The 25,060-nt window shown below is 36.3% G+C and overlaps 1 protein-coding gene across 2 annotated transcripts in view; it reads left to right on the top strand.

Moving 5' to 3' along the window:
• Window positions 1-25,060, top strand: part of ARHGAP15 (Rho GTPase activating protein 15) — a 625,244-nt gene that overhangs the window by 368,038 nt on the left and 232,146 nt on the right. For both annotated transcript variants that reach the window (XM_004577187.3, XM_058664454.1), the window contains exon 10: window positions 23,537-23,635. In XM_004577187.3, coding sequence (XP_004577244.1) covers window positions 23,537-23,635 — 99 coding nt within the window. The remainder of the gene's footprint in view (window positions 1-23,536; window positions 23,636-25,060) is intronic.

Genomic DNA, 25,060 nt, shown 5'->3' on the forward strand with positions numbered 1-25,060 from the left:
AAATAAAACTAGGGTCTGCCGTTTTTCAGCTATTAACTTTACATCTGTTTATTGATTTTCTTTTCCATAAAACTTGCCATCTAGAATTTAATTGAAATGATACACTAGTGTCTATGCATTGCAAAGCTTTATGTATCAAAATAAGCTTATACTTATTTCCATGTCCATGAACTTTTTAAAGCACCCTCACTTGGGGAGTACCTTGTCCAATGCCAGCTTATGTTATCATTTCCAAAACCAGTTTCCCCTCTCCTTCATTCCCTAATTCATCATTTCGTTTTCTCTTTGTTTTGTTTTTCTCTTCTTCTTTTCATCTGCCTTTGTTTCTCCCTGCTTCATTTTTTTTTTACTTACACTTGGGAAGGAAATTATCACCAAGATGCCTATAGGAAACCATGCTCCCAAGTATTCATTTAAACTTTCAGAAGCCAGTGCAGAGCAGTATCTAAGGAAACTGGCAGTATTGTACTTATATCTTAAAAGGGAATTGATAACTTGAAGTTGTTTAATGTTTATCTTTTTGGTAACTTTTCTTTTTTAGTTATGCACATCTACCCAGCACCATGTCATTATAAGAACATTTAGGTAGTTAACCACGCAGACCCAACTAAGTGCTTAAGCTTGTCATAAAAGAATATAATTTATTTGAAAATTTATAGTACTTTAATAAAATGTCAGTTATGTTAAAAATAAAGGAAGATTTGCTTTTCAAATTGCATATGCAAGTTATCAGCCCAAGCTTTATTGCAACCATTCATGTTTACAAATAGCAATATCACTTGGTCTTGAGGGAAGTATATTTTAAATAATCTGTTAGAACTGATATATGGCATAATAAGTTTATCATTACACTGTTAAACGAAGCACAATATAAATCAGTGACACTCTAGTGTAGCTTTGAATGAAGACATGTTCTAACCTTGCTATTATATCAGTATTAATCTAAGAATAACTTCATTTGAATTTATATACCATTTATCTACCAATGGTTGGGCATAAAGTACTTTCACAGAATCTACAATATACACTTATATACTTAGAAATCTTGTAAACCTTCTTCTCTTTAAACTTCTTTAAGGTTCATAATTGAAGTGTGATCCTTACATATGAGCTATGTCATGTGTTAATATTAGCCAAAATTAATAGCCAACCTCAAGCTTCTTTAGCTTGGCCTACAAGCTTCCTAGTTGCTCTGCATTTATGGTTCTGAGGCAGTTTCTGTTATTTAAAGACTCTGGGGAGCAAATGTGGCCATAATAGAGTACCACGGTGCTAGTTTTTGTTCAATAATAAAACATAGGTCACCATGAGAGATGGAGAAATGTTGGAGAAAATGTGCACCTGGGTAGCAGGTTAAGCTTATGTCTTTTAAAAGCCTGTTATCCAGGGAGGAAACAATCCAAGTCATGTGAGATATTAAAAGCAGATTAACTTTGCAGCAATGGGAGAAAATAAGATCCAGAAATGGAAGCAAATATGGCAAAGCAAAAAAGAATAATACATGAGTTGGTTTCCCTGTGGTTCAAAAATTTAATTTTATAGGGAGAGACCTTTTGCATGCAGGCATTTGTTAGAATGCAATATTGAGATGGTGACTTACATATACCATGGGCCTGCCATATGCTTAGGTCCCACATTATTAGAATCAATCAGCCAGGAATCAACAAAATGCTAGGAAAAATTACATCTATAGTGAATATGTTCAGACTACTTTTTTCTTGTCATTATTCCGTAGGCAACACAGGATAATAACCATTTACATAGAATTTACATTATATTAGGTGTTATAAATAATCTCAGGATTATTTATAGGATTTGACATGTGCTGGCTTATATGCAAATACTATGCCATTTTACAGAAAAGACTTGAGCATCCACAGATTTTGGTCTCCGCAGGGGTCCTGAAGTGAATCCCCCACAGATACCAAAAGATCATTATAATTGATCATTTCCATCTGTAAAATGGTTTTACCAGTAAATTTCAAATATAATCTACTATGTTGTATGCATTAGCAAATACTAATAACAATTCTCTTTTTTCTTCTTTAAATTACATTTCTTTCACATTCAATCAAATCCTCAAGATCTTTTCTCTTTCCTCAGTGAAAGAAAATGCCAGATAATATCAGGCTTTAGCCATAAACCCGACCAGATGCCTGGTAATAGCTATGCTTAACTGCTGGGAATACGAAGTGAGTAAGACCCAATTGGTTCAAAACCAGCGTACTGGCATTTTGATTTTAGCCAATAGCCTCTAAACCCCATTCTATTTCTTGCCCTGGCAGTTGATGCTGATTTTTTGTGAACTATGTATTCTTAAAAGGTTGCCCAGTGTTTTGGCATAGCATACAGAATTATTTGAATCCTTGTGTCAGTTTGAAATATTGTATTTGAGCCTTGCAGTTTGAGCACTGACAGGTTTTCTTCAAATAGTAAGAAATAAAGCAAAAGCACCAACGCGGAGTATAGACGAGTAGAGGCAGGCTTTGTTTCAACCTGTGAGTCTTCACTATGTTTGAAAAACATAACCTGCGCTCTAACTGAAATCTTGTTTGTGTGAAGATAGATTGCAGAAAAGGTGCAAAATTTATCATTATGCTCCCAACTATATGTCACCCAAAATTGATATTCTCACTAAAGCATGTCTTCAGCTAGGAGCAGTTGACCACAGGTCCGGCTAAGCTGGTGATCTTTCTGGTGTCAGAGAGCTGCCGCCCTCCTGAAGAGCTAGTCCATGATTGTTTCAGTCCTCTATGTCCGTCTATATATTTCCCCATTGATCCACCTGAAGAGAAGAGAAGATGCAGGGCCCTTGTCAGTGTTTCGAAGAATCTCCCGCTCCAAAGGTTAGCATTTATTATTGATACCCTGCTTGTTCTCCAGCAGGTGTTCATGAACCATGTAGTTCCCTCATGACTCCTAAAGCCAGCATTACAGGCAGCAAAAGACGCTTCAGCTTAGTACTTGTTAGCTTTTTCCAGGCCTCTGTAGACCCTACACACAGTATCAAAACCAGAACTGGAAACTGACTTGTTCCTTTGTGATTTTTATAATTTTGTAATGTCTTAAAGTGCTAGCTGGTGATTTCTTTTTGCAGTGAGATCAGTTATTAAGGGAGAAGACAGCAGAATTCCATACTGACCTGGAGATGGATGATTTGAACAAATGTATAAATAAATGCTTCATATCCGAAGTGGAACATGTTGAATTTCACATGGTTTTAGAGAAAGGAAGTCCCAATCATTCCTCACTCGTGATATGAGTGTGATCTGAGAGTTTGCATTATGTGTAGGTTGAGTGGGTCTCTAAATATACTGTGTGTCATGGCTCCCACAAGGCTCCTCATGAGGGAGCACACGTGGCAGATGTGTGAGGCTGATACAAGTCAAGGAAATATCAGCAATTCATTTTAACCTATCTTAAGATTAAAACAGTATTTTCTATTTCCTGACAGTTTGACTTACAAATTCCTTTATTTCCCCCAAATTTAGCTGTGTAGTAAGCCAAAAAAATTCCATAGTTTTCAGAATAAAAATATGTTATAGGGATGGCAAATTTTTGTCAGTGTAAAAACTCTCTCTTTCACCTTGTTACTTTACGTAATTAGTGTAGTGTTATATAAAATTAACCAGCTCCCACAAAAATGAATCCTCAGGAAAATGGCGCATGTTGTAAAGGTGCTGTTCCTCCATTTTCTGTTTTTCTCTGTGGGAGGGAAACAAGAGGCTCTACCAGAATTTGGATAATGGTAAATATTCATCTGTCAGTGTCCATCCCATTGCAGTATGGAGAGGTGATCTCCCAACTTTTCTTTGAAAATGACTATATTCCTCTAAGTGTGTTTTATCAAAGCATTTTTCTAGGGCAATAGATCTGAAAACATAAACTTTATGTAGTAGTGCTCCTCTTTAGATATTTCCCTTTAGTATGCCCTTTCTTTTTGAAGATAAAAGTACATAAAAGAGTTCTGGGAATAAGCAACTATATGTCATAAACACCCTTCACTCCTGCTCATTCAGGGCTTCTATCCCCCAAAATTTGGAAACGCTTTGATTGAAGTGATGACTATCTTGATCTTTTTTAATGCTCCTCCTTCTTTATTGTCATCTTTTCTTCACAGGAAGCAATAGCCCTATCCCACAGGCACTCCTGGGAAAGAAAGAGGCATTTCTAGCAACCATATATTCCAAACACAAAATTGAGACACATGGCCTGACAGTGACATAATATTTGAAGTAAGGGCTGTGCAAAAAGATCCAGAACATATGGTTGAAAGAGTTTCCTTATAAAAACTGACCATTTGAGACACTTTCTGGATTATTATTCAACAAATGGCATCTTCCCCTCCCCCGTTCATTCTCATTAAAATATTACCCACCAATCAGAAGACTGAGCAGTTTTCCATCAAACATGCCTTTTTGGCAGCTGGTAAACCACCCAGTTGACTAGAAAGTTCAATGCACAGCCATCAAGTAAGAAATGCAAACCAGACTGCCACACATATTATGAATATATTGCTCTTCTTAAAAATGCTAGTTGGTTTTTCATACTGCAGTATTGACTAACTGTCTGTGTTTGATGTATGGTTTACCAGCCTGATGTCGACTTATGGTTAGAGCTTAACTTGTTAGTTCTGCTTTTGCAGCCAATTCAGAATAACTACAGATGCCTCGAGATATTAAAATTGACTGCTCAAATGGACTCAGTGTGGGAGTTTAAATTGATAACAGCTGAAAGAGTGAATGATTAAAGTATACATGGGCATAGGACACAATTCTTTCATTGGAATGCTTGTGAAAGACTCCAGTAGTGTGGGAAATGTCTTTTTCTTTTTCTATTACAATTGTTTCTGAACAAGCTTGGGTTAAATTTTAAAATGGTGTAGAATATTCAGGATCCTAGCAAAAAAATAATTCCTAAGACATGGAGATAAATTTTGAAGTAGGTTTCCATTCTGTGGGGAATATTTAAAGTTAAGTAGCATTACATAAGGTGGTAATTGTGTCTATTTGCAGGCATTTGTGTTAAGTAAACTGTATAGGAAGCATAACCTGTCATAATAGAAGGGTTGGAGGGTTGTGTACATGTCGTTCTTCAACTCATAAAACCCAAAGCTCCAAAATGCCTCATCACAGATAAGTCAAACAAAGCTGTGTCTGAACTTCCTTGTTTTCTGGGGAGCAGTTATTATTGTTTTCACTGTTTAAGAAGATGTTCTGAATACTTTCATCTTATACAGGAAGAAAGAACACAAAAGAGAAATACAAAAGTGTTTCCTCTTCCTCCTTGAATCAGCTATACTCACATAAAATTAGTTCTATGAAAATGTACTCCCACAATTTAATAGTAGTTTAAAGGCCAGTCAAGAAAAAGAGTGCAGCAAGATTTAATGACTTTAAAAACAATCTGTATGTAATGCATGTATACTTATATTTTTATGAGTTCAATGTCCTTAGTGTGCAGTACTGTCTCCTAACTGTTCTTTTGTAGAATGCTTCTGGTATTTTATCTTTGATATTCTACTAGAACTATCAGAAGCACTTTAAATAGCTACTAGTTACAGAAAATTAGTCTATACTAATATAAAGAAGTTGGGATTTGTGGAGGAAATATAAATCCAAATGTTATATACCCATTTCATATATTCATTTTAAAAGAGAAAAATAAATTATTCTGTCTGACTAGAAAATTTCCCTTAACATAGCTAATAACAACCTAGTGCCAATTATAATTAGTAAACTAGGAGATTTACATGCCTCTGACAATAATGTCAAAGGATATGAATATGTATACCCAAATATTTAAAGGAAATAAAACTCTTAAAGGTTCCCTATTTTAAAAGAGATAAACCATGAATAGTCTGATTAACATTTAAAAGAAAATTTGTTTTCTGTTTACTGTTTGAATTTTGTCCCCAAATTATTACCTGTGTACCTGGCCCAAACCTTGCAGCTCACTGCCTCCTGAAGATGCACATAGCCATTGAATCATCTTTTTTGTGATAGAAGCTAGCTATCTATGAACCTGATGTATGGATTGGTATTTGTATAATAAGCAATTTCCTCAGAAATGAAGAGCAAAAGAAAGATATTTCATTCTGTTTTAACAGTTGTTGTGCTCCAAGTTTTTAATGACTTTCTTATCTATCCATATTAGACAGAAGGAAGATTTTGCAGGTGATATCGTCCAAGATAAACACATGTGAGGGTCATTAACATGAATGCATCACTCCTACAAGTCCTTTTGAACTTGGAACTCAAATTTATAGGAAGGAAAGAACAGGATGGAGCTAGAAAAGTCCTGGCCTCAGTTAACCTCACAAAGAAGGAATCTCTGATACCACTGCATGCTGAGAAACAATAAACCAGAGGGCCTGAAAATAATGTCTCGAGAGTATCTTAACATCTTGAGATTCCAAATAATCTAACTTTCAGAAAGGTCACTACTCCCCAACATTCCCTTGTCTTTTGTACCACATCATGCATTCCTTCTCTGAGTAGCAAAAATGCTATTTTACATCCGTTGTGATTCCACAGCACAAATACACAGAGAACTTGATCATTTACAATTTTTCTATCTTAAAAAAAATCAGCATGGGAGAACATTCAATATTATGTAAAGATTTTGATAAGACTTTACTTAATGTTTTTTAGAAACAATTAATCATGTCAAAAGAGGAAGTGAGAGACTGTTTTAGTTATAAATCTGTTCACATTATTATCAACTGAAGAAGTCGAACATTTTAGAAAGAAAAGCAAGGTTAAGCCCTCACTTCATCAAAACAGAATTCCCAGTGATGTCAACAGCTGCCAGTTCTCTAGAACAAGTTTCCTATATTCATATATGCACTTGTAACACCTATCCCATTAATTGGAACAATCCTATATTGTTAGGATGAGTGCATTTTTTGAGGAAAAAAATTATTGATTCCCAATATGTTGTTAACTACACAAAAAGAGATAATCAGGTCTATATGTGAGCCTCTTTCCAAGCCAAGCTCCATGTGATATGAAGGGTCCTCAGTTGGCTGTGCAGTCCAAGAATGGAGGATTTCCAAATGTGACTTGTCTGCAAGACTACGACACTAAATGAGTAAATGTGCTGGCTTCCTGCTAGGATGTGGAGAACAGTATCTCAAACAGAAGCCCTTACTAGCAAACCTGACTAGCCCTGACTAGTCTGGAAGAGAGTGGTGGTGCGTAGATGGAAAGGAAAACAAGCACTGCAGCCTCTCTGATCCAGGACAGAAAGGTAGAGAATGAATGTCCATTGGAGAATGTTTAAAGCCATTGTCTCACATCCCACACTTAGTGTCTGGTAATTCCAGGAAGGATAGTAAATATTTAGGTAAAGTCACAGAAAAATCACTCCCGTGTGATACTGCAAAGCTACAGCCCCTGCAATGAACGATCATAGCTTGAACAGTACCAAAAGATAAGAGAAAATTTTTGCCTATGACTTTTTTCTGGCCTTGCAAATGAAATTCTCTGAGAATTTGTCAGAACCATATGCACTGAGCTTTAGCTCAGGTTTCTGACCTGGACCACTGCTACTCATCAAAGATCTGCCACAAGTCTCATCAATCAGTCAATCTAGAAGCTAGGAATAATCAAGTGAATGATGCTGAGCAAGGAACCTAGCCTGTTTCTCCAATTAGGCCAGCCTAAAGTCCCAAACTTAATAAGCGCCTAAGACAATAAGCAGCAATACTCAAGAAGAAAGACTATTCCATTTATCATAAAAATCACAAAATTCTGAAGTAGATCTGCATTCTGGCCTGGCCTCTACTTAATTACTTGGTTTATAAATCTGAGCAAGATGATAAACCTTTTGGACTTCGTACTTTCCACATAACATTTCTCAAGATTATTTATGTATGTAAAGAGCATTAACTTAGCAAATACTCTATTAATTGTATTCTATGCCTAATTCTATTGTTATTATTGCTTCTATTGCTTATCATTCTTTTGTCTAATGGAAGATACTCTGAAAATTTTCAAGATGTATGCATTATAGTGTGAGTTTCATGACACGGAATCAATAGTCAAATCCATGTACCTGAAAGTGTGCTTACAATTTTTTATGACATCATTGGATGATGAGAATAAATTTTCCTATTCTCTTCTTTTCATTATTATTTATATTGTCTGCTGACATATATTCCCTAAACTACTGTGTATAAGATAATAATAAATTGCATAATGCAAAAAGTAAAAAAGGGAGATAAATGTAAAAAAAATGGTGGTATAAGACATCAGATGTCAAATTGCTTCAAAGGCTATTTATTTTAAAAATTTGGGGAAAATACAAGTGGAAGTATGTTGTAAAGATTAATGTTTTGTTTATTTTGTGACCTTCAGACTAAGTTGTGTTATGTGTGAAAGCATTTGGATATATGGAGAAAGGGTAGGATGTTCAAGATACATATTTGTAGGAAAACCTTAGAAGCAATGGTTTAGGTGAAATGTAGGGTTTTTGATGAGAGAAATGATCAGTGGCAGATGTTTTCCACAATCCCAATGGAAGGAATTTGTGCTCCATTAAATACATAATTTTATATTTTATATTGTATATAATACAAACATAATTTCATATTTTATATTGTATATAATACAAATTGTACTTTTTCTTAATTTGACAAATATTTTAAAAATGATCAACTAAGTGAAAAAGAATAGTCCTTTCAATGGTAGCCACTTCCTGCCTAGGTAGTGCCCAGAATTCTGAAGCCTACAAAACCTTTCATTTACTGAAAGTTGCTCCAGTCTGACTGGTTCCCACTGCACTTCCAGATCTACTCTGCCTCTGGAGGAAGCAAAAAAAAGTAATTCTTATTTTTTACCCATCTGTCTGGTGCATTGGTTTTCTGGGACCTGAAGCAAGAACCCACAGACTTTGAACCTTGCACTGTAAAAATTAGTTTCTATCCATTGTCTCTATAGATTTTTCCTCAAGAAAACACAGACCTCCTTCCTGAGATTTAGCAGGGATATTTACAGAATTGGTTGTCTTTTGGAATTCCCATTTGCACCCTCAAGTTCAAAATTGCTCATAATTAACTATCTTGTGCTAATATCAATAGGCATACTGCACAAGTAAAAATCTGGAGAACGGACATCATTGTTCCAATTCTGTAGGCAAATCCAGCTGATACTCTCTTCCCGGATGCTCTGTGAAGTATAAGAACATACATCTGAGGAGTAGATGTGTGACAACATGCAACTAACTGTGCATCTCATGCAGCCTCAGTAGGCTGAAACCAAAGCTAAGAACTTCACCATAGTCTCCAACACAGGTGGTAGGGGTCCAAACACTATGGCCATGTTCTGCTGGTTTTTTGAGGCCATTAGCAGGGAGTAGATCAGACGCTGAGGAGCTATGACACGAAGAAGCACCCACAGGGAATGCCAGCATTGGAAGTGGTGGTTCTAACCACTACATCACCATACTAGCCCCTAAATAAGGTATTTCTAAAGTAGTATTGACATAGTCTGTCTCTCAGTTTTAGCTGGAAAAAACAAAATGAGAAACACACACTTTTAACTGGAAGCCTCAAAGAGATAAAATGTTATTGGAAATGTGTACATCAGGACCTACTAATTTGGGCTCATAATCCTTTCTCTCCCGTTACATTCCTGGAAACATTTTTCAGTTTCTTTGCGTAGAATAGCTAGCAGACCACATTATGCAGAACAACCAGGGGGAAGGGGTGATGCTGAGTAGAACTTACATCACACCGCTACAGCCTAGCTGATACTTCCATAGAACCACATGATTCCCCAGTTCTTAATATGGTGTATTATAAAATCCTTTACCTGCCTCAAAGCATTTTTCATCAAAGCCACTTTTAAACTGAAGCTGAGGACTAAAGAATGCCTTTGACAGGATCCTGAAATAGCTTTTAACCTGAGGCTGAAGAGAAAAGTGCTTTCAACCTAAAGTGCTTTCCTCTTAGGTACTTCAGCATGGACCAAGCAACTCAGTGTTGGTGGCTTTAAGAACACCCTTAAGACCCAAATGAAAGAGACTCCATTATAGATATTCAAACCCGTTACATTAATACATTACAAGTAGTATTTGAAATCATTAAGGATTTTTACTCCGACTGAATTTGAGTCTTTTTTCTTATTGAACTATGCATTGATGCAAATAAATTGAAGCCATACCACCTGGGATTGTAATAAATCTATGCTGGCATTAGGAAAAATACATTTACTCCTAAATTTTACTTAAATCTAGAGTGAGTCCAAATTTCCACACTTTCCACACCGAAATGAATACACCAACTCCTCATTCTCCACCCTTGAGTTGAGCTTAAAGAAAAACTAAGTCATTTAGAATTAATTCAGTTAATTACCTGAATAAATTTTATGTATCAAATCTTCTCCTTAGTCTTGTTTTTGGAACAGAGGTAAAGTTGCTGATTTTAAGGTAGTTTTAAATCCTGCCCTCACCAAAGTCCCTGCCTAGTTGCATAAATTACTAGGTAATCCAAAAAAGTTCCTTTAAATTTCTGATGATAACTTAATATTAATTTATGTAATGGAACAAGGGAATCCACAGATAAATTTCTGCTGGAAGTGTGTAAAAAGTACATAAGACATGGGATAACAGCAAAATCTAACACCTGTGAATTTTATTATTTCTTCGCTGGCCTCCTCTGTACTTCTAAGGACGTAAAAACGGGCAATCAGCAGAACATATCAGCAGTGTAAAACCTCAATTAACAGCATTTGTTCAACAAAATTCAGCAGTGTTAACACACAAAATGCAATGAGGCAGACCTAACTGAAATATATTTTTCCTCATAGTCAGATGATCATTTCACATATTTTATACTGAAATTGTTACCAGAAAAGCTCAGTGGGTTCATTCCTCAGCTTAGTATAGCAATAAGAAGCTGGGAATTAATTGCAGACAGGGAAGGTTTATTTGCGAAGTAAACAGGTGAACTGCAAAAGAAGAGGGAGAGGGGAAAACACTTCCCAGGAGAGAGCCAGGAGATGGGGTGCCTGTTGAGAGAGGGAAAGGCATCACAGGTTTGAGGAAGGGTCTTGGGATTTTAAGTGTTCCCTCACCTCTCCTTGTCTGGGCAAAAACCTGCAAAGAAGATTCAACCAGCTGGGAAATACCTGAGCAATTCTTGTGCCACCCACTTGAATATGTGGGCAAGAGTTTAGTGGGCTTGGATGGTCTCAGCAAGCACCTTCTTTTATAAGCTGTTTTCTCGTATTAACTATTTGTGAATTCAAAATTCATATAATATATTAAATATATAAATACAAATTCAGCTCAAAGAAATTTCATGTACCTTATCCTACTCAATAAACTTTCTTTAGACTTGAATACTCTTGTCTACCCAGTAAATATACTGCTGCTTTTGAAGCTTCTATTTATTTTTACTCTTACAGCTCAAAGTAACTCATGTCATGAAGCTATCCGTTTCTTCTTCACTCTCAGCCTTCTCTTTTTGTATCAAAGCTGTAATTTCACTATTTTAGTATCTCCCAATTGTACTGTGAACAGGAATTTTGGAGTAGAGGCCATCTCGTTCAACTTCATCCTTCCAAATAAGTTACTGTCTAGAAGAGATTTAAAATTAAAATGAACTATTTTAATAGTGTGAGAATAATTACTTTTTTATAATTTCTTTTCCTTCATGTTGAATTTCTTCCATAAGTAGGCACATGTTGGGGTACTCCTGCATTAGTGCTTTAACTCCTTTTCTCTTTTTACTTTCTCGGACTACTAGACAAGTTGATAACATTACAGGGATAAAACCTTCTGGCTGTGGCTCCAGAGTCTAAGGATCAATGCTTTCCAAACTTGAAATGTTACTTCCAAGCATGATATGTCTTTGGGTGTTTGAAAAAAAATCTCAAATTTATCTAAAGCAACCCTTGGTTCTCTGGTTTCCGTTTGTTCATGTTTCAGAAAATACCACTACCGTGAGCCAGCTGCAGTTCACCTCCCCTCTGCTCTGCCCCCTCTACTTTGATAGATTCTGTTTTAAAATTCAAAACTAAATTCAACCACTTGTAGTCACTTACACTCTTACCATCATTATCCAAACACCATGATTTCTCCCTGAAATCATTCACCAGCCCCCTACTGGCCTTTGTGCTTCTCATAACAAGCCCCTTAAAGCTATTCACATGGCAACCTAAAGAATCATTTAAAGAGATGTGTCACAGTGTGCCACTTCCTTGCACGATTATGTCCAATTCCTTCGAATAAAATGATACTTAAAATATTATCTGACGGCCTTCCCTTGTCCTCTGTATTTCAGCCTCCACCACAGTTCTGCTTGTTAACCACTCTCTGGCAACCCAGACCTTGTTGTTATTCCTCTAAGACATTCAGCATACTCCTGTAGCTCTGTGTGTGTGTCTCCCACCCCATCTCTTTCTCTTTTCCTTTCCCTGTCTCTTTCTGTGTATCTTGCTTGTCTTACTTTGTTTATTCATACAAGTTACAATAGCACTGTCATTTATAGATGAACATGATTTTGTGTTTTTTCCTTCTCCATTTCCATTAGATTTGAAAAAATACTCATGGATGGATAGATTCAATAGACAAATACAAAGTTCATAAAAGATTCATTTGGTCAACAATTCTATATACTATTATGATTCTGTTGCATATATGTGTATGTGCATGTGTGTGTGCATGTGAGTGTGTGTGTGTTTGAGAGAGAAAGGGAGGGAGGAAGAAACGTGCCCTTTTTGGTAAGCAGTTGTAGGGAGAAATATAGGGCAATGTTGCTTCCTTCAGTGAAAAAATACATAAAAATTATGGAATTGTTGTCTCATTTGGATTAATATATTCTTACCTAAGATGAAAAATTTTCCCCAGCTAGAATATTCAGCAAAATTCTCAAACCAATACCAGAACAAAATTGGATTGCAATCTATTTCTCTGGGGGTTATAGAGCCGAAAAACAGAGAAGCACAAATGCTACGTGAAGTAGAGATGAAACTGAAATGCAGAGATTGTTGGCAATCTGAAAATGCAGGAAAGAAAGGAAAGACAGTAGGGACTGGGGTGAACCCTGCTGTTCTGTTGGGTGACAGCTGGCCTCTCCCTGAAACTCATTTCAAGGACAGCTCTTGTCAAAGGTTACTGCTGCTGTAGCCAGCTGTACAGCTTCAATTTGGAGCTATAGAAACTCAGCCTACATTAGCTGGACATGATCTTGGAATGGTCCTCACAAATTTCTAGGCAAGTCTTATGAATAGAAGTTGGTATTACCCAATAGGAATTTTAGAAGCTAGGTTTGATGTGGTGTAAAAAATAAGAACATGTGGAAAAAACACACGAAGAGAGAAGTACATATATTTAGTAACTCCTATTTATTTAGACTGTAAACATTTCCCTATGCTTGCCTCAAATGAGAAAAAAGTCATGAGTAAACAAAGCAATCAAAGAGGTTAGTGCTTGTTAGAGTTTAGTGTAAGAAATTCAGTACCAGCAATCGGGGCACACTTAAATAACAGACTGATGGACTTACAACTCCTTATGGTGGACTATACTATTGTAACAATATGGGGAAAATCAGTCGGGGGGTGAGAACTTGAGAGGGGGAATCCCAGACTCTATGGAATTGTATCATAAAATTCAAAATTCAAAATTAAAAGAAATAAAATACTTATTGCCAAAAAAAAGGAATTCAGTAGAAAGACAAGCCAAATGTTTAAATTTATACGTGTCAAAAATTAGTAGCTGACAATTTTATTCAGATCTCGAAAGTATCATAAGATAATGCAGTAGCTTCTGAAGCAATGGAAATTCAATATTTTAGCATTATATTTTTTATATTTAACCCAAAGATATAAGCCATCCAGTAAAATGTAATACCTAAGTTTCACATTTCTCCAAACATTTTCACCAAAGTTTTTTTGAAACTTTATAAAGGTTCACATTGTAAGCATTAAGGAAAGGAAGAAAAGAAGGTGAGAATGGAACTAGAGAAGATGAGAACAAAATTGGTTTTTATTTCTAGGCAATTGCAAAATTTGAGTCTGGAAGTCAATTTGCAAAAGGAAAAGGCAAAGATCATTCATAGCTTCAACTAAAGAGGAATTCAGCTAACTACTGAAATAACGCATGTTGAAAATACTGTTTTTGCCTTCCTGTGTTCACTGCCTCTCTTAAAATGTTAATGGGAAATGAACTGTCCATGTGTGCGGCATGTTGGTAGGGAAGACTCCATGAGTTCTACTATGAAGCTGAGTATATTTTTCTTCTGCTTACCCATTTTTGAAGTAGTATATTCTCAGTTAATAGGGCTTTCTTTGTTAGAACTGTAAATCTTGACAAAATGAATGATTGCAAGTTGCTATGACAGTGCTTGCTGATGGTGGCAGCGTAATTAATTCCATGACCCAAATAGCAGAGCTCCAAGACGGTTGCTGTTTCTTCTGCTCCATATGTCATGAATCTTCTGAGTGTCTTGATTTGAGAGTATCTGCCAAACTGGTTCTCCAGCCTCTGGTTACATTCATTGAGTTACTTCCCACTTCTGCTGTCAGTATCATTTTAATAAATTCTGCTCTACTACTCCCAGTGTTGATATGTTTTCCTATAACTTGCAGTCAAAAACCTTAACCCATACACCCCATTACCAGTATAATTGTCTGCTTTGTTTTATGTGGCTAAGCAGTCTGATTTGCCATGATTGTTAGCAGCATCCTTCAGCAATCCTCATAGATGTGAAGTGCTGGGTGCTTTGTTCTCCATTTTTAAATCTACTAGAGTATCTGCAACAGCAGACTCTCACAGAAGCAGAATAACATCATTTTGAAAAGCATATTGAGACTGTCTCCTGGGTAAATGATGGTAGCACCGTCACATTATTTGAACATTTAACTGCCTCTATTGAGTAGTTCTCCTCATAGTTTTGATTCATTTGGAATGTAACTGACAAAGATCCCATTACCAGGAGTTCTTTCCATAATTTGTCAAAAAATATATAGCAGCAATGAGAGAGAATGAAGCTAATTTTTAATCCAGGAGACTTAACCTGGTTATGCTGATGAACTAAATAAATCGGTCAAAAATTTGAGAGCTTAAAGATTAAAAACCACGATTCTCCAGTTAAACTCTAATTCATTATGTAAACAAACATGATTTATATGGGCAACCATGAAAAGGTCTATTTATTTTTTTTTTCAGCCAAAAGATGTTCTAAAAGAAAAATGTAGAAAATGGATTTTCTCCAACCAGTGTGTTGTCATCCCTGATAAAAGTGCTGAAATGGTAGGATGAAGACATAATGAGCATACTAGCTAAGACCATGGACATTGACTGTGGATTCCAAACATATTGGCATCCTAGTAAGAGGTGTTTTCTTAAAAAAAAAAAAAGTGTTAAGAAGAAAGGATTCAGTGAGACTGTGAGCCCACAAATGGACATGTAGATGGGAAGCTGGGAGCTCAGAAATGCTGGGTTGTTCCTTTTCATTAGAATGGCAAAGAAAGAGGAGAGTAAAACTAATCCTTGCTGTTGTGCCAAATCAGTAGGCATTCCCATTTATTAAGGTTTGCAAAGAAAACAAAATTTCTCTTTCCCTGTCTCTGTTACATACTATTTTGAAAACAAAGGATTTGCGGTTTAAAGATACATGTGTAATTTGGTGGCCCTTCTTGAAGTATCAAACACTGCTCTGTATCAGACTGACAGATGGTGACCATTTTACAATGGCACTTAAACTCAGACGTTTTAGCTATATCTCCATGGCTTACACTCATTTTTTACTTTGCGAAGACATTTCATACATCCTCATCGCCTCTAAGTTTTGTAATTGAGCATTTTAGGTTAAAAAAATAGTGTGACAGCTATGACTCTTTCAATTGCAATTCATAGAAATTTGTCCATGCTGCAAAAGTAAAGATAGAATTTACTGGATTATTTAATTTAAAAGCCTAATAAGTAAAGATAGTTTTAACTACGATTAGATGTAGGAGCACAAAATACCACCAGATTTTTTCTTTCCTGTGGCTCACTTGTGTTTTCCAATATGTTGGCTAAATTCTCCACTATCTTTCCAATGGTTGTAATACAGCTTCTAGCCGCTCAGAGTCATTTCCTCATAGCTCAACATCTTAGCTACAGAGTGGTCCTCCTTCATAGTATCACCAGAAACAGGATCCTGAACCAGTTACTTTGATATGGAAAGTGAAATACATGTGAATTTTTGTGACTGGTGGTCTCGTCTTTACATTCTTTCCAATGTCTATCCTAGGTGCTTACTAAACATTCACTGCATTGAATTGTATAGAATAGAATAGATCTAGCGAGAATGTAGAGTAGAAACTGCCATATTTGATGACATGTATGAATTTAGATGTCAATATCAAAGCCATTTCCTTTAGACTTTTCTTTCAGGTTGAAACTAAACTAGATGCAATATTCTATCATCTTAACAAAGTATTTTTTTCTGTAATTCATTTTTTCAATTTCCATGCCCTATCATTCCCTGTTTCTACTGTCACATCATATCTTTGGTCTTTATTCACCAAAACTTACATTCCTGTCCCTATCTATTTCAAGAAACTTGCTGCAAAACAGACAAATGCACTTCTCAGTGGCATATAACAAGAACAGTTTATTCCTCCCGAGTCGGTTAGTCAGGTAATTTAGGACAGGCTTGAAGAGGTAGCTGTCTAGAAGGGAAACAGAGTACACCTGCTTTACATTGTTTCAAGCAAGCGGTATGGCCAAGCCTATATCAATAATATTAGGAAAGAAGTTCTTCCATCTCTAGTATGTGGAGCAGCATGGTCACTGTGGAAATGAGGTAAATATATAAATTTAATTCAGGGAAGATGGAAATTGTGAGAATAATTAATTTTAAGGAACTTTAGGAAGATTCTATTCTTAAAGGCAACCAAAGTAGCTTTTTAGGTGACCTCCTTTTTCTAGATTATTTATTTATGTATTTATGTATTTATTTATTTATTCATTCATTCATTCATTCATTCATTCATTCATTGGAGAGAGAGAGAGAAATCTTATATGCTCAGGGTCAGTCTTCCAATCGCTGCAACACCTTGGGTTGTTAAATTCAGGAGATTGGATTTTATTCTGCATCCTGCACATGGATGGCAGTGACACAGTACTAAGGGCATCAGTGCTGCTTGCGGGGATGCATATTAGCAGGAACCTAAAATCTGGAAAAGAGACAGAATTTGAACACAAGTGTTGTCACAAGGGATGTGGATATCTCATGCAGTATCTTAATTGCTGTGCCAAATTCCTGCCCCCTCTGATTTTTTTTTATGGTGTATTAAGGTTTTCTCTCAAAGTTATCTCATAGTGATAAAATTCTACAAGAGCTACAAGATTCATATATTCACAAAGTGATGACCAAGGTAGAAAGTAAAACATTAAAAAAAGGCTACCTCGTACATCCTTACCTTTTATCAGAAAAAAAATCTCTAGTATCTTCCAACATTACTTCCCATTACATTTCATTAATAAGAAATATCTAATTTTGCACCCAAAGGTGCAAGAGATGGACGAGGCAATAGAGATCAGTTTCAGAAGCAGTCCATTTTCAGATGGATTTCTAAACACAAGAAAGAAGCTAAGAGAGGCATGACTACTTATAGGAAATCAATGATATCTGCATACTGTCAAATAATTTAACCTATCATACACAATTTAGCATACCTCACAATTGCAATTTTCATCTGCTCTAAAGCTTAATTATCAAGATTTATCTCAACAGTGGAAAGCAACGGCTTTCTTTAGCATGTCTAATCTTCTAACTACTTAACCCATTATGGATAATTTTTATATTGTCCTGTATGGTCCCTAAATGTCCTTTGTCCCTCGTTTTCTTGTCCAACCTAAGTTTTACCTATCCTTCAAAATCCAGTGTTTTGGTTTTGGGAAGTCTTCCACAAGTGTTGAAGGCTGGTCTGGTGGTCTACCACATAGTTCGTCTGTGCTTCCCATTTAAAGCATGTTTCAGAATTAAATTTTCTTGCAGATTTGTCTGTTGCTACCACTAGGAAAGCTTTTAAAATAAATCAGGAAATGAGCCTGGTTGAAGCTTTCCCAGTATTTTTTCTGGTTCCTGACACAGGCACACAACATTTCTTTTTCAAAAATGTGAATGAATGAGAGAATGAATGAATGAATGAATGACCTAAAGAATGGATTCCCTAGAATGCCTTACCTATATCATACTATGCCCATCAATCAAAGAATAAAAAACCACCTCAGGCAAGTTTTATTGGTTATTATTAAAAAGACAAAAATAATAAGAGACAATGCAGGTGTAGAGAAAAGGATTCCCTTTCATATTCTTATTGGCAATGTAATTTAGTGTAGCCATTGTGTAAACATAGGAATTCGTAAAAACAAAACAAAACAAAAAAACTTGAAATGAGAACTGTATGAATCAGCACACTACTGAGGGGTATATATCTCAGGGAAATGAAATTAGTTGGTTAGAGACACACTTGCAGCACAATTTTTATTGCAACCCAATTCACAGTTTTGAAGAAATTTAAACAATGTTCAATCACTGATTAATAGATTAAGAAAATATAGCAACAATAGACAATGAAATACCATTTAGCTATAAAAAGGGTGAAATTTTGTCGATTGTAACAACATAGATGGAACTCAGGAATATTATATTAATTGAAATGAGCTGTCAGATACTGTATGATATCATTCATTTATGGAGTCTCAAAATTTGATCTTATAAATTTTAAAGTACAGTATTGATTCCCAAAGACTGGGGAAAGAAGGAGTGAGTTTGGATGGATATCTTCACTGAGATATAGGTATGAGAATTTCTGCTATTCTTTTGCATTTTAGGGTAAGAATAGATGAGGATAAGGCACTGTATATTTTCTTAAACCAAGATAACAAAAAAGCTTGATTAAAGTATTTTTGTTTCTTTCACTATAAAAGAATAACAAATGTTTAGAAAATAAGTATGTTTCCTGTTTTATGAGAAACCAACATGCACTCCTATGTTCATAGCAGCACAATCAGTAATTGCAAAAACATGGAAGCAACCAAAATGCCCATCAGTAGAGGACTGGATAAGAAAGCTATGGTTCATCTACTCCATGGAATACTACTCAGCTATTAAAAAAAACAAAATGCAGTTCTTTGTGGCCAAATGGGCCAAACTGGAAACCATATGCTAATCCCAAAAGGTTAGATACCACATGTTTGCCTTAATTTAAGAGGATAAGATGTTATGTAAAACATGTTATTTTATGAATATTATGTTATATGTTATGCATAAACTAAAATTGAAATGTCAATGAGGTGGTCACAGAATGTGGTTAAGAACCCGCATTTATTTTTAACATATTGGTTACTCATTGCTATGTCAATTAATTCCATTTTCCATAACGATGTAAATTTTTGCTGATGGTATATTGGAAGGGTCTCCCTAAGAAGCCGTTAAACTAGGCTGGACAGTAAGATGCTGGACTCTATGTTTGGTATATGCTTGCAGTGAGGGAATCTCAACTGAACTTAACCTGTGGTCATGTAACAGAGTGGAGCAATCCACCATGGGGGGAGGGGTGTGGGGAGGGGTGTGGGAAATCCCAGTACCTATGAAACTAATACAATGTAATTAATGAATAATAAAAAAATAAATAAATTAAAAAAAAGAAAAGAAGTATGTTTAGCTGATACATTACATGGTATATACATGTATTGAAGCATTACATGATACCTAATAGACAGGCACAATTTTATATGTCAGTTAGAATAAAAAAATAAAATCTCCGTAAAGGAAAAATTTCCATAAAGGAAATTTTCCTGAATGACTTCCATTTTATACTTCCTTTAAAGATTGTGTTTTTGTGGGGTTTTTTTTGATTGTTTGTTTGTTTTTATTGGAAAGGTAGCTTCACAGAGAGAAGGAGACATAGAAAGATCTTATGTCCACTGGTTCAATCCCCAAATGGCTGCAACCGCCAGAGCTGAGCCAATTCAAATCCAGGAGCCAGGATCATCTTCTTCTTATTCTTATACTTTCTTCTTTCTTCTTTCTTCTTTCTTCTTTCTTCTTTCTTCTTACTTCTTACTTCTTTCTTCTTTCTTCTTTTCCTTTCTTCTTCTTCTTTCTTCTTCATTTATTTTACTGGAAGGTCAGATCTATAGAGATGGTGAGAGACGGAAGAGGATCTTCCCTCCACTGATTCACTTCCCAAGTGGCAGCAACAGCCAGAGCTGAACAGATCCAAATCCAGGAGCTTCTCCAGGGTCTACCACGCAGTTGCAGGTCCTAAGGTTTTGGGTATCCTCAGCTGTTTTCCCAGGCCACAAGCAGGTAGCTGAATGGGAAGCAGGGCCGCTGGGATTAGAGCCAGTGCCTACATGGGATCCTGGGGACATGTGCAATGAAAGGAATTTAGCCAATAGGCTACTGTGCTAGGCCAGAGCCAGGATCTTCTTCGATGTCTCCCACTTGGGTGCAGTGTCCCAAGGCTCTGCGCCATCCTCTGCTACTTTCCAGGGAACAGCCAGGGAGCTGCATCAGAAGTGTAGCAGCTGGGACATGAACCAACACCCATATGGGATCCCGGTGCATGTAAGACAGGGATTTAGTGACTGAGCCATCATGTGGGGCTTATCTCCATCTCTTCACTCACACACATGCGTAAATACCCCACGTCTGTGTTATATTGCATACAAGAGGATTACGCTAAAGGACATTACTCTTAACCCTCAATATATTTATTTCACTTCGTATATTATGTTTTATAGATGCTTATAATATGCTGATAACCTCCTGCACTAGTAGAAACTTCTTTGAACCTTTTTCTTTGAAGATTTATTTATTTTCATTGGAAAGGCACATCAGATTTACGAAGAAAAGGAAAGACACAAAAATCTTCCTTCTCCACTCCGCCAAATGGCTACAAAGGCTAGAGCTAAGCCATTCTGAAGCCAGGAGCCAGGAACTTCTTCTGGGTCTCCCTTGAGTAGGCAGGGTCCTGAGGCTTTGGGGCATCTTCCACTGCTTTCCAGGCTACAAGCAGGAAACTGGATTGGAAATGAAGCAGCCGACGCACAAACTGGCACCCATATGGGATCCGGGCACATGAAATGTGAGGGTTTAGCCATCGAGTCAATGAATTATTGTGCCATGCCCTCTTTTTATCTTTTTTAGCACCTTATTTGCCTTCCATATTTTCTTTGAAGTTGGTAGATAATAAATATTTTTAAATAGACTTGTTTTGTGAAGTATTTGAGTGCTTTTGTGCCTCACAGAAGTTCTTCCTAATTATAGTTTCTAGCCTAGTTATTTATTCATTTGTCAGAATGAGAGTGAGGGAGAGACTGACCAAGAATAATTGACTATCAGAGATTTCCATGCACTGATACACTCACCCAACGCCTGCAATCACTACAGCTTGACCAGGATGAAGTCAGTATCTAGGACCTCAATCCAAGTGTCCTGTTTGGGCCATCACTTAATACCTCTCAGGCTGTGCATTAGCAAGAAGTAGAAATCCAGAGTGGAGCCAGGACATGAACCCAGATTCCAATATGGTTGTATCAGAGTGCAAATATATGCCCCATAGGCAATTTGCAATACATTATGTTATACTTTCTTACACTCAGTTTTTTAACAAGTCCTTGTTAGTTGACTGAGTATTCAAAGCAAATACCCAGTATTCTTCACCTCCCCATATTCTGTATATTTAGATGCTGCCTTTTTTTGTCTCTAGGATAAATATTATGTTTAATACAGGAATGTGTTATTCATATTGGTTTAGCCTAAAGTGGGTCCCTTCATGCTGGTTTGTCACCAGTTCTAGCTGTTACCTTTTCATGAGAAAGGAAAATGGTAATTTCCTTGAATTCTCCAGAAATTATTTCCATCCTATTCCAACTTTGTGTAACCTATGACATAGGTTCTTTGAGATATCGTTTCCTCAAAATAGTCACAGGTAACAGGAAAAGAAAAGCTTGTAATCAAAATGCCTTAGCAAAACCAAGCAAAGGATTTTTTTTTTTTATCACTTGTTCTTCCATGATACTGTGTCATGGAGTCTTCCGTTACACTGCCTCAGATATTTTTCTCCAAAATTTTGCACATATTTTTAAAAGCCTATTGAACATTTCCATTGATGACTAAGAAAAGACCTTACACAAGAATGCTGGCAGGAATGATAAGTAATAATGTGGAAAGAGAGGCTATCAGCAAATTTACTGCAGAGGAGAAAGGGTGGAAATAAAATCAGTTAATTAGCAAACATCAGATGTAAATCACAAGAGGGACATTTGAGCAAAACGGAAAGCCTGCAGATGGACAAACATTCATATTTCTTTCATGAATGTCAGTCCTATTCAAAAAACTCCCATAAATGACTGGCAGTAATGGTTGTAGACATTAAAATGTACCTACTGCTACTAAACTGTATACTTAAAACTGGTTAAAATAGTTTGTATATGTGTACTTTACTAGGAAGCACCAATAGGAGAATATTATGGGCTGAAATGAGTACCAAGCACTATTACAACCAGAAGAATATATAGATGATTCAGGCACTCAGAATCTGTTTCATGAGTATGATCCATGTATTATAAATACACAATGCAAGATAGCGCAAATCACATTCAAATGAGAAGGTTAGACTAGGAGTTCAGAGTGTGTTCCCAGAAACATCAATCTGGAAAGATATTCTCTAAAAGGACCTTGCTGAAATAAGTTTGGGAAATAATGCGACTTCAGTCCTCTCATAGAGACTCACAGTGTGCACTGACACAGAACAAGCACTTTAAATACTCATTAAAGAAATCTGCTTAGCTTTGTTTAGTGTTGCTAATCCACTTTGATCACAAGCTCTTTTTCCTCCATAATCTACAAGCATCCTGAGGAACTGGTGTCCTAAAGATACTATGTCACAGGAGACCAAAAAAAAAAAAAAAACCCTGAGATAGGAAGTAAAGAGTTTATAAAGAAAGAATGGTCTGAGCTTGGTTCAAAAGGAACGGTGATGCTTAGGTTAAAAAAAGGAAGGAAGGGAAAAAAAGAGGGAAGGTATTCAGCATTGGAAGATACTAATTCACATCACACTACAGCTTATGAAGTTTACTGCTTCAGCATCACTGAGTATCCTAAATTTCCTTTTACAATCATGATATTGGTACCCACTGATAAGCTGCTTCAAACACACTTAAGAAGCCAAGAATACTAATTACTTTGGGGAAGTTCTGCCTATCCTTTTTTTTGTTATTTTGTAAACAATCAAATTATTGCCCAGGCTGACTAAAACTTACTCAATCACCCCTCTGTCTGATTAAGGACAAAGTGTTGGTTTCCCTCCTCTGGGCCAAGGTCTGGTTCCGTAACAGAGGGTTAATGTCTTTCTATGTATGCCATAGACATTTTGGAATTAAAGCAAAAAAAAAAATCAATTCCTATGCAAGATGAAGATTTCAATATGCAGCGGATATGAAAACAAAATCAAATTAGAGAACAACGCAAGCTTGGATTTTAATGAAGCTCATCTTTGTTTTGTTTTGTTTTGTTTTTTTGCAGATCAAATTTTTGGCTCTCATCTGCACACAGTGTGTGAACGTGAAAATTCCACAGTTCCATGGTTTGTAAAGCAATGCATTGAAGCTGTTGAGAAAAGAGGTGGGTAACTGAATATGCAGCAGTCCACCTCCCAATTCTATACCCTCTGAACAACCAGTGCTCAAGTTAACAGTGCCACTTGGTTTGTCTGGGGAGCCATGCAATTAAAAACTTGACTTTTTTGTTAATTAGTTAAGAGAATCATGTTTCTTATTCACTTTAGTTTGTTTTTACAGTAGGGACATTAGTAATTCTCACTAATGTTCTTCTTTTTTTGTTAGTATTTTTTCTGTCTGACATACTGTTGATTCACTTGCAAACCTCTTGTTTTCAAGCCAGTGATAAAACATTCATGCAATGTCAGCACTCACAGTGTTAGAACCCTCCTAACATTCATGCTGGTATTTATGGTGCCAGAATGGTTTTTGGTAAGCCCCCAACATTACCCAGAGAAGCGAATAGTGTTCCTCCTCGGAGACAGCAGGAGTCCACCTTCCACATGTTTCTACTCAGGACAAAACACGGCTCACTGGTTTTCCTGGAACAATTAACAGATGCACCTCCAGTGTTAAGATGACCTTTACTTCTTCTATTTCAACATTCTGTTTGTCAACTGAAATTATTTCATCTCATTAACCATAACAAAACAAAACCCAATTGAATCATCAGTACTGTACAAGTCAATCTGTGGGGTGTGTTTCTCCTTCAAACCGTGACTTCATTCATTCAAGGTCATGTTTCCAGGAAAACACATAGAGTCGATGAAGAATCTTTAAAAATGTATTGTATAAAAATGTGAAGCTACATCACCATCTGTTACAAGTTTACAGCATATTCCCAGGATCTTGGGGGATATATATCATTGTAAAAGATAAAGGTGTTTTAAAAAACAAAACAAAACAAAACAAAAAAAGAATTGGTGGACCTGGTGCCATTTCCAACTTCTAGTGTCTTAAAATAATAGAACCAAGGGGGAAAAAATTTTTACCAAGTAATCTTGCAAAGAGCCATTTTAATTTTCTCTGTGTTACCTGGTTTTATTATAGAAGCATAATAAAAATGGTCTGCAATTTCTTACTCCTGGAAATTCATACTTTAATTATAGGGTAAGGACAGTCTTGGGATCTTATTATTCCCAGTTCAGTAAGGAATGAAAGAATAACAAGAAGAAGTAGCGGGGCTAGGGAATATGGATGAGAGAGTGACTTTGGAGATAGCCTATCAGCACATCATAGGGGAAACCTGGGTGTACAGAAAGGGAGTCAAAGGCACTCAAAGCCGAATGAATGTGAGAGGTGGTGGCAAAGAAGGACATCAATTGGAGCTTAGACAGAAATGTGTCTGTATTGCATGTTGTAGTTCTGTTTACATTTATAAGTAGATATTTTAGAAATAAATATTATTTAATAAGCAGTTAAAGCCAAAATGAATAACTGGGAATGTTATAATGTCATTATCTCTGATAGCTAAATAATCATCAGTTCC

Source organism: Ochotona princeps, chromosome 5, assembly GCF_030435755.1.
Source record: "Ochotona princeps isolate mOchPri1 chromosome 5, mOchPri1.hap1, whole genome shotgun sequence".
Classification (NCBI taxonomy): Eukaryota; Metazoa; Chordata; class Mammalia; order Lagomorpha; family Ochotonidae; genus Ochotona; species Ochotona princeps.